At 45.5% G+C, this 12,078-nt stretch overlaps 1 protein-coding gene across 2 annotated transcripts in view; it reads right to left on the bottom strand.

Moving 5' to 3' along the window:
* Positions 1-12,078, bottom strand: part of peli1b (pellino E3 ubiquitin protein ligase 1b) — a 42,104-nt gene that overhangs the window by 8,299 nt on the left and 21,727 nt on the right. The window contains exon 2 of one of the 2 annotated variants that reach the window (XM_086174006.1): positions 6,744-7,045. In XM_086174006.1, coding sequence (XP_086030132.1) covers positions 6,744-6,826 — 83 coding nt within the window. In that variant the 5' untranslated portion in view covers positions 6,827-7,045. The remainder of the gene's footprint in view (positions 1-6,743; positions 7,046-12,078) is intronic. The other variant, XM_086174015.1, reaches the window with a different exon arrangement.

Below are 12,078 nucleotides of genomic sequence, written 5' to 3'. Positions count from 1 at the left end.
TACAATGAACCGTCAAACACGATTAAATTCAGTTTGAAACGCGTGAAAATGTAAAGAGCACTCGACGATTCGCATTTTCCTTCTCTTTGTGATGGAAAAGGACAGTTTGTTAATTTTTAGGCGATGCGCCGCCCCTCTATTGGTCAAAAAGCGGGAACGATTCGTAACCTTTAACATCGAACCGGAGTGAAAAAATAAACTTTAAACGGCGGAAGCGGTTTCTCGATAAGAGGCCCGGAAGCTCGCATCTGGCCACTTTCGCTCCGCTCAAACGGGTCCGAACAAAGAAAGTAAACGCAGAGGAGTCGCCTCGTGCACTTTTTTTTCGTGCACAACCCCAGAAAGGCTGAGAAAATAAGCAGACAGAGAAACTCATTTAGGGCCGATCCGAGGCCGGGGAGAGGAGAATAAACAGAGGCGTTCCCGCTGACAGACTGGAGTCTCTGTGACTCCCGACAACGCCGTGACTGCGCTTTTGTGTCCCGCTGAATGAGTGTGTGTGTCCGGTTTAAATATAAGAAAACACCCGGAATACACTCGTCGTCTCTATCGAGCCCGTGTGAAAGGTGCGCGTTGTTTTCCCGGACGGGACTCCGACGGATCCAGAAGAAGCGAGTCCGAGCGTTTTCTCAGAGATCTCGCCTCAAACGTATTTTACATGGACAGACTTTTGGAGTTGAGATGAGCAAAACTCCAGTAAAAGTTAAGGAAATAAGTGTTTAATTGAAGTTGAAGGACACTGAAGCAGCATTTAAAGCTTCTCAAACCCAAAACTGACTTCAGCTGATGATGCTGTGGGAAATGGAAAAGTCCATAACAATTATTTTTACTAGACGTCGCAGTACGACAACGGACGCGAAATGATTCTTCTGACCTCCGGCTCACTTTTGAGTTGGAAGAAGGAGAAGCGGTGGTTTGAAATGATATTAAAGACTCACTATGTTGATGTTCACCTTTTTAAGATTTAAAAAAAAAAAAAAAAAAAAAAAAAAAACACGCCGTAGAACAGAAACAACATAAGCAGCGCATGGATCAGAAGAGCTCAGGTCTCCAGACGACCTGCCCGCCTGCAACAAAATGATCTCACACACACACACACACAGACACACACCGGTGCCATGTGTCTGTATTAAAGGCCAATAAAATCAGTCCACATTACACGGCTTGAGCCCGACAAAGGCTTTCTGTCTTTTGAGCGCACACTGTTTTTTTTTTAGAAATCTGTTGCCTTAGCGAGGTGTCGTTTCTGCTTCGGGATCATAAACATCCCGGAACAGCGTTATTATGACATCCAGCGGCCAGGAGAGCCGTAGACCGCCGTGACCTTCCCGACGCTCCCTAACTACACCCAGCTGCGAATGACATGTCAGCTGCTGCGCCGCGGCTAACGCTTCGCGATATCACCGAATGAAAACTTAAAAACGTCGAACGTTTGGTAGCGACAAACATTTCGCCACAAGGAGGCCGGCTGTTTCTTTTTTCGACCCGCCGAGGGAACAGATAGCGGGATCACACACACCGCTGGGAGGGTTTATGAGTAACCATGGTGAGGGAACACAGTCGCCGCAACGTTTGGGGAGGGTAACCATGGCAAGTGCGTAACCATGGTGAAGTTTAGCCCGTATCCAGCGAGAGGGCGGAGCCGGCGGCGGCAGAAAGTGTGTTGCTGGCAGTGAAAGCTCAGGGTTCCCATGGGTGGCTGGTGTGTGTGAATGTGTGTGTGTGTGTGTGTGTGTTCGTATGTGCCGGCATCCAAATATTATCAAAATAACATGAGCGGGGTTCAAAAAGTCAGTGTGTGTGTGTGAATATGAAGGTCATTCACAAAGCAGGACCAGGACTTCTGGGAAAGTTTACAGTACTTGTGTGTGTCTGTGTGTGCGTGTATGTGTGTGTGTGTGTGTGTGTGTGTGTGTGTGTGTTTACGCATACTTCACACTTCAGCTCCCATAATTAGCAATGAGCTCGTATGTGTGCGAGCGCTCCCTCCAAACACTTGTAAAGTCGAGGAATGAGTCGCTACTTAAATCTATACATCTCTAAAAACATAAAGAATACTTGCTGCGTGTGTGTGTGTGTTTGTGTGTGTGTGTGTGTGTGTGTGTAATAACAGCCCTAAACCAAGGCACGGAGCACATCTCAGGATACGTTACTATTAGAGGTACTTTAAAAACACACTGTGCATCATGTTAAATAACAAAAATAAGGAATTTTGGTATCTTTGCATTTGGTGGATGAATTGTAAACTAAACACACATGTTCCCTGTGGACGGCGGATGCTTCTTTTTTTCAAATCAAGTTTTATTTATTTGGGTTTTTTTGCTGATGAAACAACATGGGACTCCTTCAGTCGTTTCTTAAGTTTGTGTGTCGATCACTCGTGTGTGTATATATATTATCTAAACGATAATATAAACGCGTCGCAAGCGTGCACTTGAAGGCGGAGAAACAAACCGGTTTGCCGCCACGGAATTTGCACGGGCGTGTTTTTTTGTTTCTAAAAACCCAAAGGACGTCCACTTTGCATGTAAACCCCCGGCCTTTAGCCTTTAGCACTAAAGGCTAAGTCCAACACTAAATCCAAATTTTTGTAGAGGAGGAAAACAGGTAAATAATAAAAATCTCTACATGTAATGAACTGTTCCTCTAAAAAAAAATGCATGATGAATTAATATTAAAAATGAGTATTTAAAAAAAGAATCGATGACTTACACCTTAAAAATATTGTTGAGTTAAAAGAGAAAATCTTGTCTGGGAAAAATTTGCCACCAGAATTTTTGGTAGCATGTATAAGAGAAAGTATAATGTTTACAAGGCTAATGGTGGCTATTCTGGATATTAAATCAATCTTTTTTTTTTTTTTTCGCGATTATTTTTGTGGTTTTTGTAGTAATAAGAAAAGACAAGATAATTTTAACAATGTCACCATCAAAAATTAGTTTTTTTTTTTTTTTCCTTGCATGTTTTTTTTTTTTTTTTTTTTAAACCCACTGTATAAATCCCATGTGAGAAAAAACGCACAGGCCGCACTAACACAAGCATTTGATTTCAGACAGGGGCCCACAAAATACTGTTCCGCGAGTCTGAGAACCCAGGCCTGGGGGGAAAAAAAAAACAACAACATGATAAACATGATCTAAGATGCTAATTAACATTAGCATGGGTCTCTTCCTGGTAACGCGGGAAACAGAAACACTCCCGAACCATTGTTTCTGACTGCTAGGAATACCGGAAAGCGGGAGTTCACCGCAGCTGAGCCGTGTAAAATGTTTCCAAGTAATTCACCCCAGACGTCCCAACAATAGAAACACCTATTGTGTGTGTTTTACTGCACAGAAACCCCCCCCCTCCGGACGGCCGCTGCACGCAGTGACTCAACCATGATAAGACGGCTTGAGGAATCTCTCGTACGAAGGAGGAAGAGACCGGTCACCTTGAAAGCCAGGGACCTCCGGCACGTTTGCAAAAAAAAAAAAAAAGCGTTGTCAAACCGCATCTGCGCTGCAAACACCTGGGCTGTTCTGAAATGCTACGATTCAAAATAAAAAAAAAAAAAGAAATGATTTATCGAACGCGAGAATAAGAGCGTCGGAGGACATTAGCATCCTCTTTCAAAGCGGGCGACGGCTGAAGAGCCGGCTTGAATTCCAGGCATTCCACGTGTTTGGCACGCCCGTGTCACTGCCTCCACGCCAAAAGTCCGCTCGCCATGGTGAAGAACTCGTGTAATATATGTTCGCGCAGTCCAGCCGTCCATGTAGGGACGGATTTTTAGCATGACTTGACTAGCGGTGAAAATGTGCCTCACCTGAGTGAAGTAAATTTGACGGGTAAAAAAAAACAAAAAAAAAAACATCTCTTTCCTCCCTGTTCCTACTGACCTTTTTTTTTTAAAAAAAAAAAAAAAAAAAATGCTGGCATGACCCAGAATCAGAAAAAAGCGGGAGCGGAAAAAGCAGAGCAAAGCGGAAAACCACGGTTCTCCTTTGTAAGAAAAAAAAAAAAAAAAAAAAAGCAAAGGGTTGCGTTCGGTGCTCAAGCTTTTTTTCCACTAGGGAAATTTTCCACGGTCATCTCCCTGACGATGCTGCTCCAGACCAACAAACTGTGAGTCAGCTGCTCAGCCATCTGGGTGCATCCGAGGCCTGGAAGTATGCGCGTGAACGTATCGGCCGCGAAAAGCCTGCAGATAATGGAGTTGTTATTGGAGAAAGGGTGTGTGTGTGTGTGTGTGTGTTCCTGAGAATCAGCCTGGATGTTGAGATCAGAACATCCTTGTTCGAACACCGGCTATTTCTCTATATTTTGAATTCTAGTGTTTTTAACTTCAACTTTATTTTTATTATATTCCGTGTTCGTCCATTAGGCGCCGTCGGAATTACCAGTGCGTGAATAAAGCGAATATTCCTGGCGAATAAAGAATTTCTGATTCGGATGTATCCAATCTGTGGTATCTGTGATTATTTTGGATGTTGAAATAAGAAATCGTCACTGATTTTGGCACTTAAATGGAGAATTTCCACCAAAGGCCATAGTAATTTTCCATTTAGTCCCAGAGTCAATCCTAAAATCTACCTTCTACAATCAGCAAAAACAAGAAAAAAAAAAAAATTGGGGATGAAAAATAAAAGAATTGTTAAATATTCCTAAAATTCAGATCACATGAGAAAAGATCAGACAGAGATGCATTCAAAAAGCTCTAAATCTATAATAGATCTGAAACAAAAAATGACTGTCCCGTCTTGTCCTGAGCAATTCTACATTTTATGGCGTCTCAACCAGATGTGTTAAAATTCCAGTGAATCTTTTCCTAACATAAACAAAACAAGATCCTATGCTGGGTGTGTTTCTGTCCGCCCAGAACAGAAAGGTGACTCACTCTTTCATTTCCACACTTACTCACATCATCCAAATCAAAATCTGAAGTGAAACACCTCCGCTGAGGTCTGCTGGGGTATCAGCCGCTCCCTCCAACACACTTTCTGAAACCGCTCTGAGCGGCTGCTACGTCTCATTATTTCGAATTATTTTGAGTCATTTTAGAATGCGAAGGGTCAAAAGAACACGGCTGAATAGTTTGCAGGGATTCGAACATGTTATCGATCAGGACAACAAACCAATGGAAGTGATTCTGGATGCACAGCAACAACTGCATGGGATGAAACATTATGTGTGTGTGTGTGTGTTTTTGGTTACTTTTGAAATTCAACAATTAAACCATGACCAACAAAATAAGACTAAAAGTGTGAAACCAAACCGGAGGATCCACATGTCGGGTCACAGCCTGAGACCCTGCCTGGGAACCACTGGAAACACTGATAGCATGTAGCCAAGTCACACACACACACACACACACACACACACTTAGTGTAGGAGCAGCTTGACCCCAAACATGTCGGTATAAAGGTTGTTCCCGAGTGTAATCTGGTTGCTTGTCCACGCAGCACCTAGCAGGGGTAACACCTCCTTTCCAGCTTCACACTCACCGTGTAGAGCAGGGATTTTTAGTCTAAATTAAAAATCATGACTGGGTCACTTTCTGAACTTTTATACCCATAATAACCACACTGGCCGGTGGATGTCTGGATGGTTTGAAGAAAAAAAAAATAGATAAAATGTATACGATAACAACAACAACTATAATAATAATAATAATAATAATAAACACTAGTTGCATTGGTGGTATTTTATATATATATATATATATATATATATAAAAATAAAACTAAAAAAAAAAAAAAAAGGTAATTATTTCCTCACAGTGAACATTACTTCATCCAGAATAATGGTCTGCAGGGTTTGGGTAAAGGCCCGCTCGCCACGTCCCGAATCCGATGGCGCCGGCCGTGTTCGCACACGCCCGGGCCGACCCGCCCGCTCGCCATTGTTTCCGAGGGAATGATCCCAGGGTTCATCAACCCAGGGCGCATCAACAAGTCAGGTGTGAACTCACGCGATAACGCCAAAACAAACAACCAGTTTCCACAGGTAGTCTTCCAGTCAGATGCTAATGCACTTAGCAGAGGTAAAGCTAAGTGGGAACACATGCTTTGAACTTAGTTAGATATATATATATATATGTATATATATATACACTGCTCAAAAAAATAAAGGGAACACTTAAAAAACACACCCTAGATCTAAATGAATGAAATATTCTTATGAAATACTTTGCTCTTTACACAGTTGAATGTGCTGACAACAAAATCACACAAAAATGATCAATGGAAATCAATTGTATCAACCAACCATGGAGGTCTGGATTAGGAATCACACTCAAAATTAAAGTGTAAAAACAAACTCCAGGCTGATCCAACTTTGATGTAATGTCCTTAAAACAAGTCAAAATGAATCTGTGTTGCTTCCTGAGTGGACACTATGATTTCACACAAGTGCGATTGACTTGGAGTTACATTGTGTTGTTCAAGTGTTCCCTTTATTTTTTTGAGCAGTATATATATATATATATATATATATATGTGTGTATAATATAAACACCCATGTCTTCCTGAGTCAGCCTCTTATTCAAAACGGTAAGAAATTTGTTTAGCTGCAAAATATCCCTGCAAAACGAATGCTTTCATTATTTCCAAAGTCCAGTTAAATTGCCGAGAAATTCCCATTCCCGGCCTTTTGTGCGCTCATTTAAATCGCAAAGAGGGTTTTTATGATTTCCACCTATATGACGTCTACCGCGTGAGACACGAGCCGGTCTTCGCGGAGGGAAGGAAGCCGCTGCTCACCCCAGCACAATGAGCTCCCCGTACTTCACTGGCACTTTGGTGGAGGCGGTGGTGGAGATGTTTTCCTGCTCGGGGGAGTACATCGGGCTCGGCGGAGCGAGGTTTGCGGGAGGAGGAGGAGGCGAGACGGGCGAGCGATCTGGAGGTGGGAGGCAGGATGGGGGAGGGAAGGGGGTCCGGGGTGGGGGGGCGCTGGTCCGACGGGGGGAGAGGAGAAGGAGGAAGGGGAAGGGTCAGCTGATCCTCAGCTCCACCCTCTCATGCTTCATGCGTCGGCCTCTTGCAGCAGCGCCGATCCTGCCCTGCGGAGTGACAAAGCCAGGATTAACACCCAGATTAGTGACTTTGCTCAAGTGGACAGCGGAGAGGTCACGCATTCTCAGTTTGATCCAATAAACTCTATCGGCTTTAAGTTGGCACAATCTAAAGGCACGCGGCCAGGATGACAACGCTCCCGGCCCGCCGGGGGAAACATATGAAGTTCTAGAATACATTCAATTTGAACAGCGGCGGTTCCGGTCTTCAGCGGGACGACTGGATTGTGATTGGAAAACAGCCGAAGTCAGACGCCGCCGGGTTCTGGACCTGCAAAAGCGCGCCATCACGCTTACGCTTCGACCTCAGGGGGGCATATTCCAGAGAGCTCCCATCGATGCGCAGGCCGGACGGCTGTGGGAGGATGTGCTCTGACAATGCATAACCCTGCGCACACACACACACACACACACACACACACAGAGGAGGAAGTGCAGTGTGAACTCTCCGGCTCTCTTCTGTTTACAAGCCTGGTTGAGCCCAGTGCTCGTCTTTTTTTTTTTTTTTTCAAATCCTATAAAACACACGGCGCCGAATAAGAAGAATTGCAAACGCGGCAATGAAAATGCACGTTTGCACGCCCGCTTCGAACTTCCCCGTCGCCGCGCTTGCAGGAACACATTCCCTGCCCGTGACTGTGTAACAGTGTTTACCCGGTAACTGTCACCAACAAAGACAACACCGACGCTAGCATGAACTTTCCGGACTTGCACAATCAAAACCGATCTCGTGGCGCATTTCCCGCCGACGGGAGGAATTGCTGTTCGGCCGAGATATCGCGTATATTTCTGTGTTCTCTGAAAAGGAAACTCCTGGTGGACGGTCTGGAGGGGGGGATTTGTGGTCATTTCTGCTGGTGGAGTCAGCGGGGGTATTTCTAAATATTGACTTCAGAACCTTAATCACAAACAAGCCTGGCTTTTTTTCTGGTCTAAGTACACAGGAACTCCCGGCCAAAGCAAACGCGTGTGAGAAAAGAAAGACGCGACTGTCGGCCCGAGGACGCTCTCGTCCGCTCGGCACGGGTTTGACTCGTGACCTTCCTCCCCGCTCGCCGCGCTGAGTATAAACACACCGAGACATCTTTCAAAACAAGGGTAACAGAAGCGAAAACATTGTTGCTTCCACGCCGCAAACCCTCCTATGATGAAGATTATTTCTCCTATAATTCCCAGGGTGCCCCTTTCATGCAGCCGTGGAGAGGTTTTTTTTGATGAGAAGATGGGACGTTCGGTTCCTCGGCGCTCGGCGGGCTTTGAACGCCGCTCTCTTCAGAACGAGTGGGAAATCATACTGCAACCTCGTCGCTTGTGAAAACGAGCAGCGTTTTATGAAAGTACATTTTCACGCACGTGTGAAAAGGCCAGGTATCCTTGCAGAACGTCCAGGGAGAAGTCCTTAACCTCCACATTTGCTTGGTTGATAAAAAAAAAAAGCAGAATGCAAGTGGAGTGACGGGAACCAGATGAGTCTTTTTTTCTTTTCCCCAAGCTAATGGGGTCAGATGTACTCTAACACACACAAACACACACACACACACCTGTAATGAGAAGCATTAACAATGAAAGGAAATTACTAAATAATCAATTGCTCTTGTCCTTATCACGACTGCAAGTAAAATAATGAACACAAATTGTGTGTGAATTTGTGTGTGTGTGTGTGTGTTCACGCAACGACTTGAAACACAAAATAACAGCGATGTAAAGCAGAGGATTAAGAAATGAGGCCTTCTATTGTGTAAAGGAGGCATCAGCATCCGGGATCTTGACTGTTGCCATGGAGATAAGATAAGATAAGATAAGATAAGATAAGATAAGATAAGATAAGATAAGAACTTTATTTACCCCGAAGGAAATTGTTGTGCCAGAGTTTCAAGCAAAACATAACAATAATAGATAATAGTAGGAAGGAGGGAGGATAAGAAATACAATAAAATATAAAGTGTCAAAGTCAAGGCTATAAAGTGTTTTAAGGTCTTAAAAAGTACAAAGATTTGAATATTCCCTTCGGCTGAAGGAAGAGGAATTAAAAAGTCATGACAGTGATGACAGTGCGCATGTACCCACCCTTAACAGTCCCATACGTTTTGATATTTGATATTTAATCCGATGCACATTTGCCTTCAAGATGGTGTTTGGGTTTGACCTGAGCTGCTGCTGCTGCTGCTGCTGGTCCAAACACGCTCGCCATCTTCTTTTCTTATTTTATTTCTGTTGTCGTTCGAAGCTCCGCCGGCTTCATCTGGCCGCGGCGGCCTCGTCTGCGGAGAATTAAAGGCCCCCGACTGGAAAATTAGCACGAGCGGCTGTTTGTCTTCACTCCAAACGTTTGCCGAACGGCGAGCGGTCGGAAACCCCCCTGAAAATCTGGTTACCATTTGCCCGCCGCCCGGGATGGAAATCTAACAAAATATTGCCCGTGCCATCCGATCCCCGGACGGGGAGCCGACGTTCGAGGGGCCCGAACGCGCAATGATGGCATGCGTTCCTAGAGCAACTCCACGGGCGATTCGCCACCAAACTCCATTGTTCCGTGCGAAGGTGGCACCCCTGCGCACTTTAAGACAAACATTTCGGGGTTTTCGAAGTTACGAGGCGTTTCCCGGAATGACGAACGAGCGACGATCACACACCCGGAAGGCACCAAGAACGCTAGCTCCGTCGTTGTAATTCGCCTCCCGGCGTCTCGCGTACGACGTGTTAGCATCGTGTTAAACAAGAGATCTATATTTGGAGCATCGCCCCGCAACAGCAGGACGGTTGTGAACTATAAATAGAGTCGTCACAGAGTGAGGAGGAGGAGGAGGAGGAGGAGGGGAGCGCGAGGAGGTGAAACTGTGCCAAATAATAATGGCGGAGGCAGAAAATCGCACCTGCGCTGTCAGAAATAGCGGCTACGGTAGCGGGTTATTTCTGCTCCCGCAGGTCCAATTTACGCCTCCGACTTTTCCTAGACTCGGCGCTTGTTGTCGACGTGATTGCATTTTCTTTTTTTAGAACTGTAACTGTAACGGTGATCGGATAATAGAGGTTTTCAGTAAAAATGTGAGGGCAGGAATACAGAGTCTTGAGTCGACAATAAAATGCTGCTAGCACACATTGCTATGCTAGTTTAGCAACCCTCTACAGCAACTGCATTTAACTGCATTTCTTGTCCTGTACTTGTGCATGGGTAATGAGAATAAAGTTGAATCTGGTCTAATAACATGGGTCTTTGACTCTCCTCCCAAAAAATATACCCAAAGAAGGTGAGGCTTCCTGCATGGGGCAGCGGAGGACCGGTCTAATAGTTGGAGCGAGGTGGCCGGATCCCCGTCTCCGGAGACCGCCGGAGTGCTTCTAATGAACAGGGGTGGAAACCGGCCTCGGCTTCGGCTCGGCACGCCGGCATCGACGCCGAGTGCTTCGAGTGGAATTACGGCAGGTTTTCAACTGAGCCCATTTATCATTGAAACACAACCCCGTCGCAGCAACGAGCGGTACCTTCACAACCTCCTTGTACCGCTTTCTCTGAGTCAATAACTTTTCCCCCTGCTATTTTACTCCGTGCTTACGTCCCTGCTGATGGCGTGACCTTCATGCTGCCGACAGGGGTGAGGAGGAAACCTCGATGCCGGCAGGTCCATCTTGGACCTCTTTGGATATTTGGGTGATCTGGATGGGAGTCTGAAGCGACTCTGTACGTAAATCTGTCCAGAAATGCTTCAGGAAGACGTTCGAACTGTTCAAAGTGAATATAAGGCTGATCTCCAGTCTCGCCCCTGCGCGAGCATACAAGTCCGGCACAGCCCCTGCATGGCGAAATAACCCCTTCACGTTCGCACACGCGCTCGGTCTGGTATTTCAGGGCAGCTGACTGGAAAGGAATCGATTTTGACACCCGGGACTCCGCGATGTACGACCGCACTCAGATGCACGCATTTCACAATATCCTCACACTCACATGTGAAAACCTTAAAAACCGATTTCGCGTAATTGCTCTCACGAGAATCTGAAGCGAGGGAATTCAGACACGCCATCGCCGGTTTGACGTTTTCCTTGTACGTCCAGCAGTTGTGAACAGGTCGAAAACCCTTCGTCATGTCGCCTTCGAATTCCCGGCTCTGGTTTGGCTTCAGGAAATCTTTAAAGATTTAAGTCTCCAAGCAGCTTCCATGTCGTGATGTGAGTCAGATGTTTGATGCGTCCTGACGTTCGCGAGCACAAACCAAACGATCGGGAGTTTTGCGTCCGAAAGCGCCCAAAATGTTTCCGTCGACAGCTCGAAACAGAGGCCGCCTCTCCAGACTTTCGCACGAACCTATAAAAACAGTTAATTTGAACAAGGTAAATGAAATAAAAGCATATAATGGGAGCAGACAAAGTACTCCAGTACTTGGTTCATATATGGACGTCACTGTGGTAAAGCAATTGTATTGATTGTGTTACCAAAATCACCTTTGGTAAATTGAACATTCTGGAGATTTTCCTAATGGATGAATAGATTTTTCACCGAAGAAACAAACTTCTGAAAATGAAGCGGAAGCCTCGATGAATGAATCTAAAGCCGGAGATGGACGCTTTGTTGTTATTTAGCATTAGCTTCCTGCTACTCCTCTCCGGTGGGATTCGACTGTAACTGTAACACGCCATCGCTTATATAAGTTACGACCATTTTGCTAAAAAAAAAAAAAAAAAAAAAAAAAAAAAAAAAAAACACAGTCCCCCAACTATGGCGACAAAAATACGTTGGTGCGCTTAATGCGTGTCATGTGTCAGAGTGAGTGTGCGCTCCTGACTAAGCTCCTGGCTACGGCGGCTCCAAATGACAGAGCTCGGCATGGCGCGCCGCCAGCGGCTGCTAAGCTACAGACACACACAGACCTACAACAATAGGGCCGCGTCCAGACCGAGACGCCCGTGACGGCAGGAACGGCGACTTCACACTCCCAGACGCCCCTTACGAAAGTTAAATCAAGCAACACCTGCCGTCCTCGCCGTGACATATAAATGAGGCGACACACACACACACATCTTGATGT

This window comes from Fistularia commersonii, chromosome 2, assembly GCF_037954325.1.
Source record: "Fistularia commersonii isolate RoL2024-O1a breed Wild chromosome 2, RoL_Fcom_v1.0, whole genome shotgun sequence".
NCBI lineage: Eukaryota > Metazoa > Chordata > Actinopteri > Syngnathiformes > Fistulariidae > Fistularia > Fistularia commersonii.
Note: the sequence above shows the minus strand (reverse complement) of the source record. Positions and strands in the feature narration are given on the sequence as shown.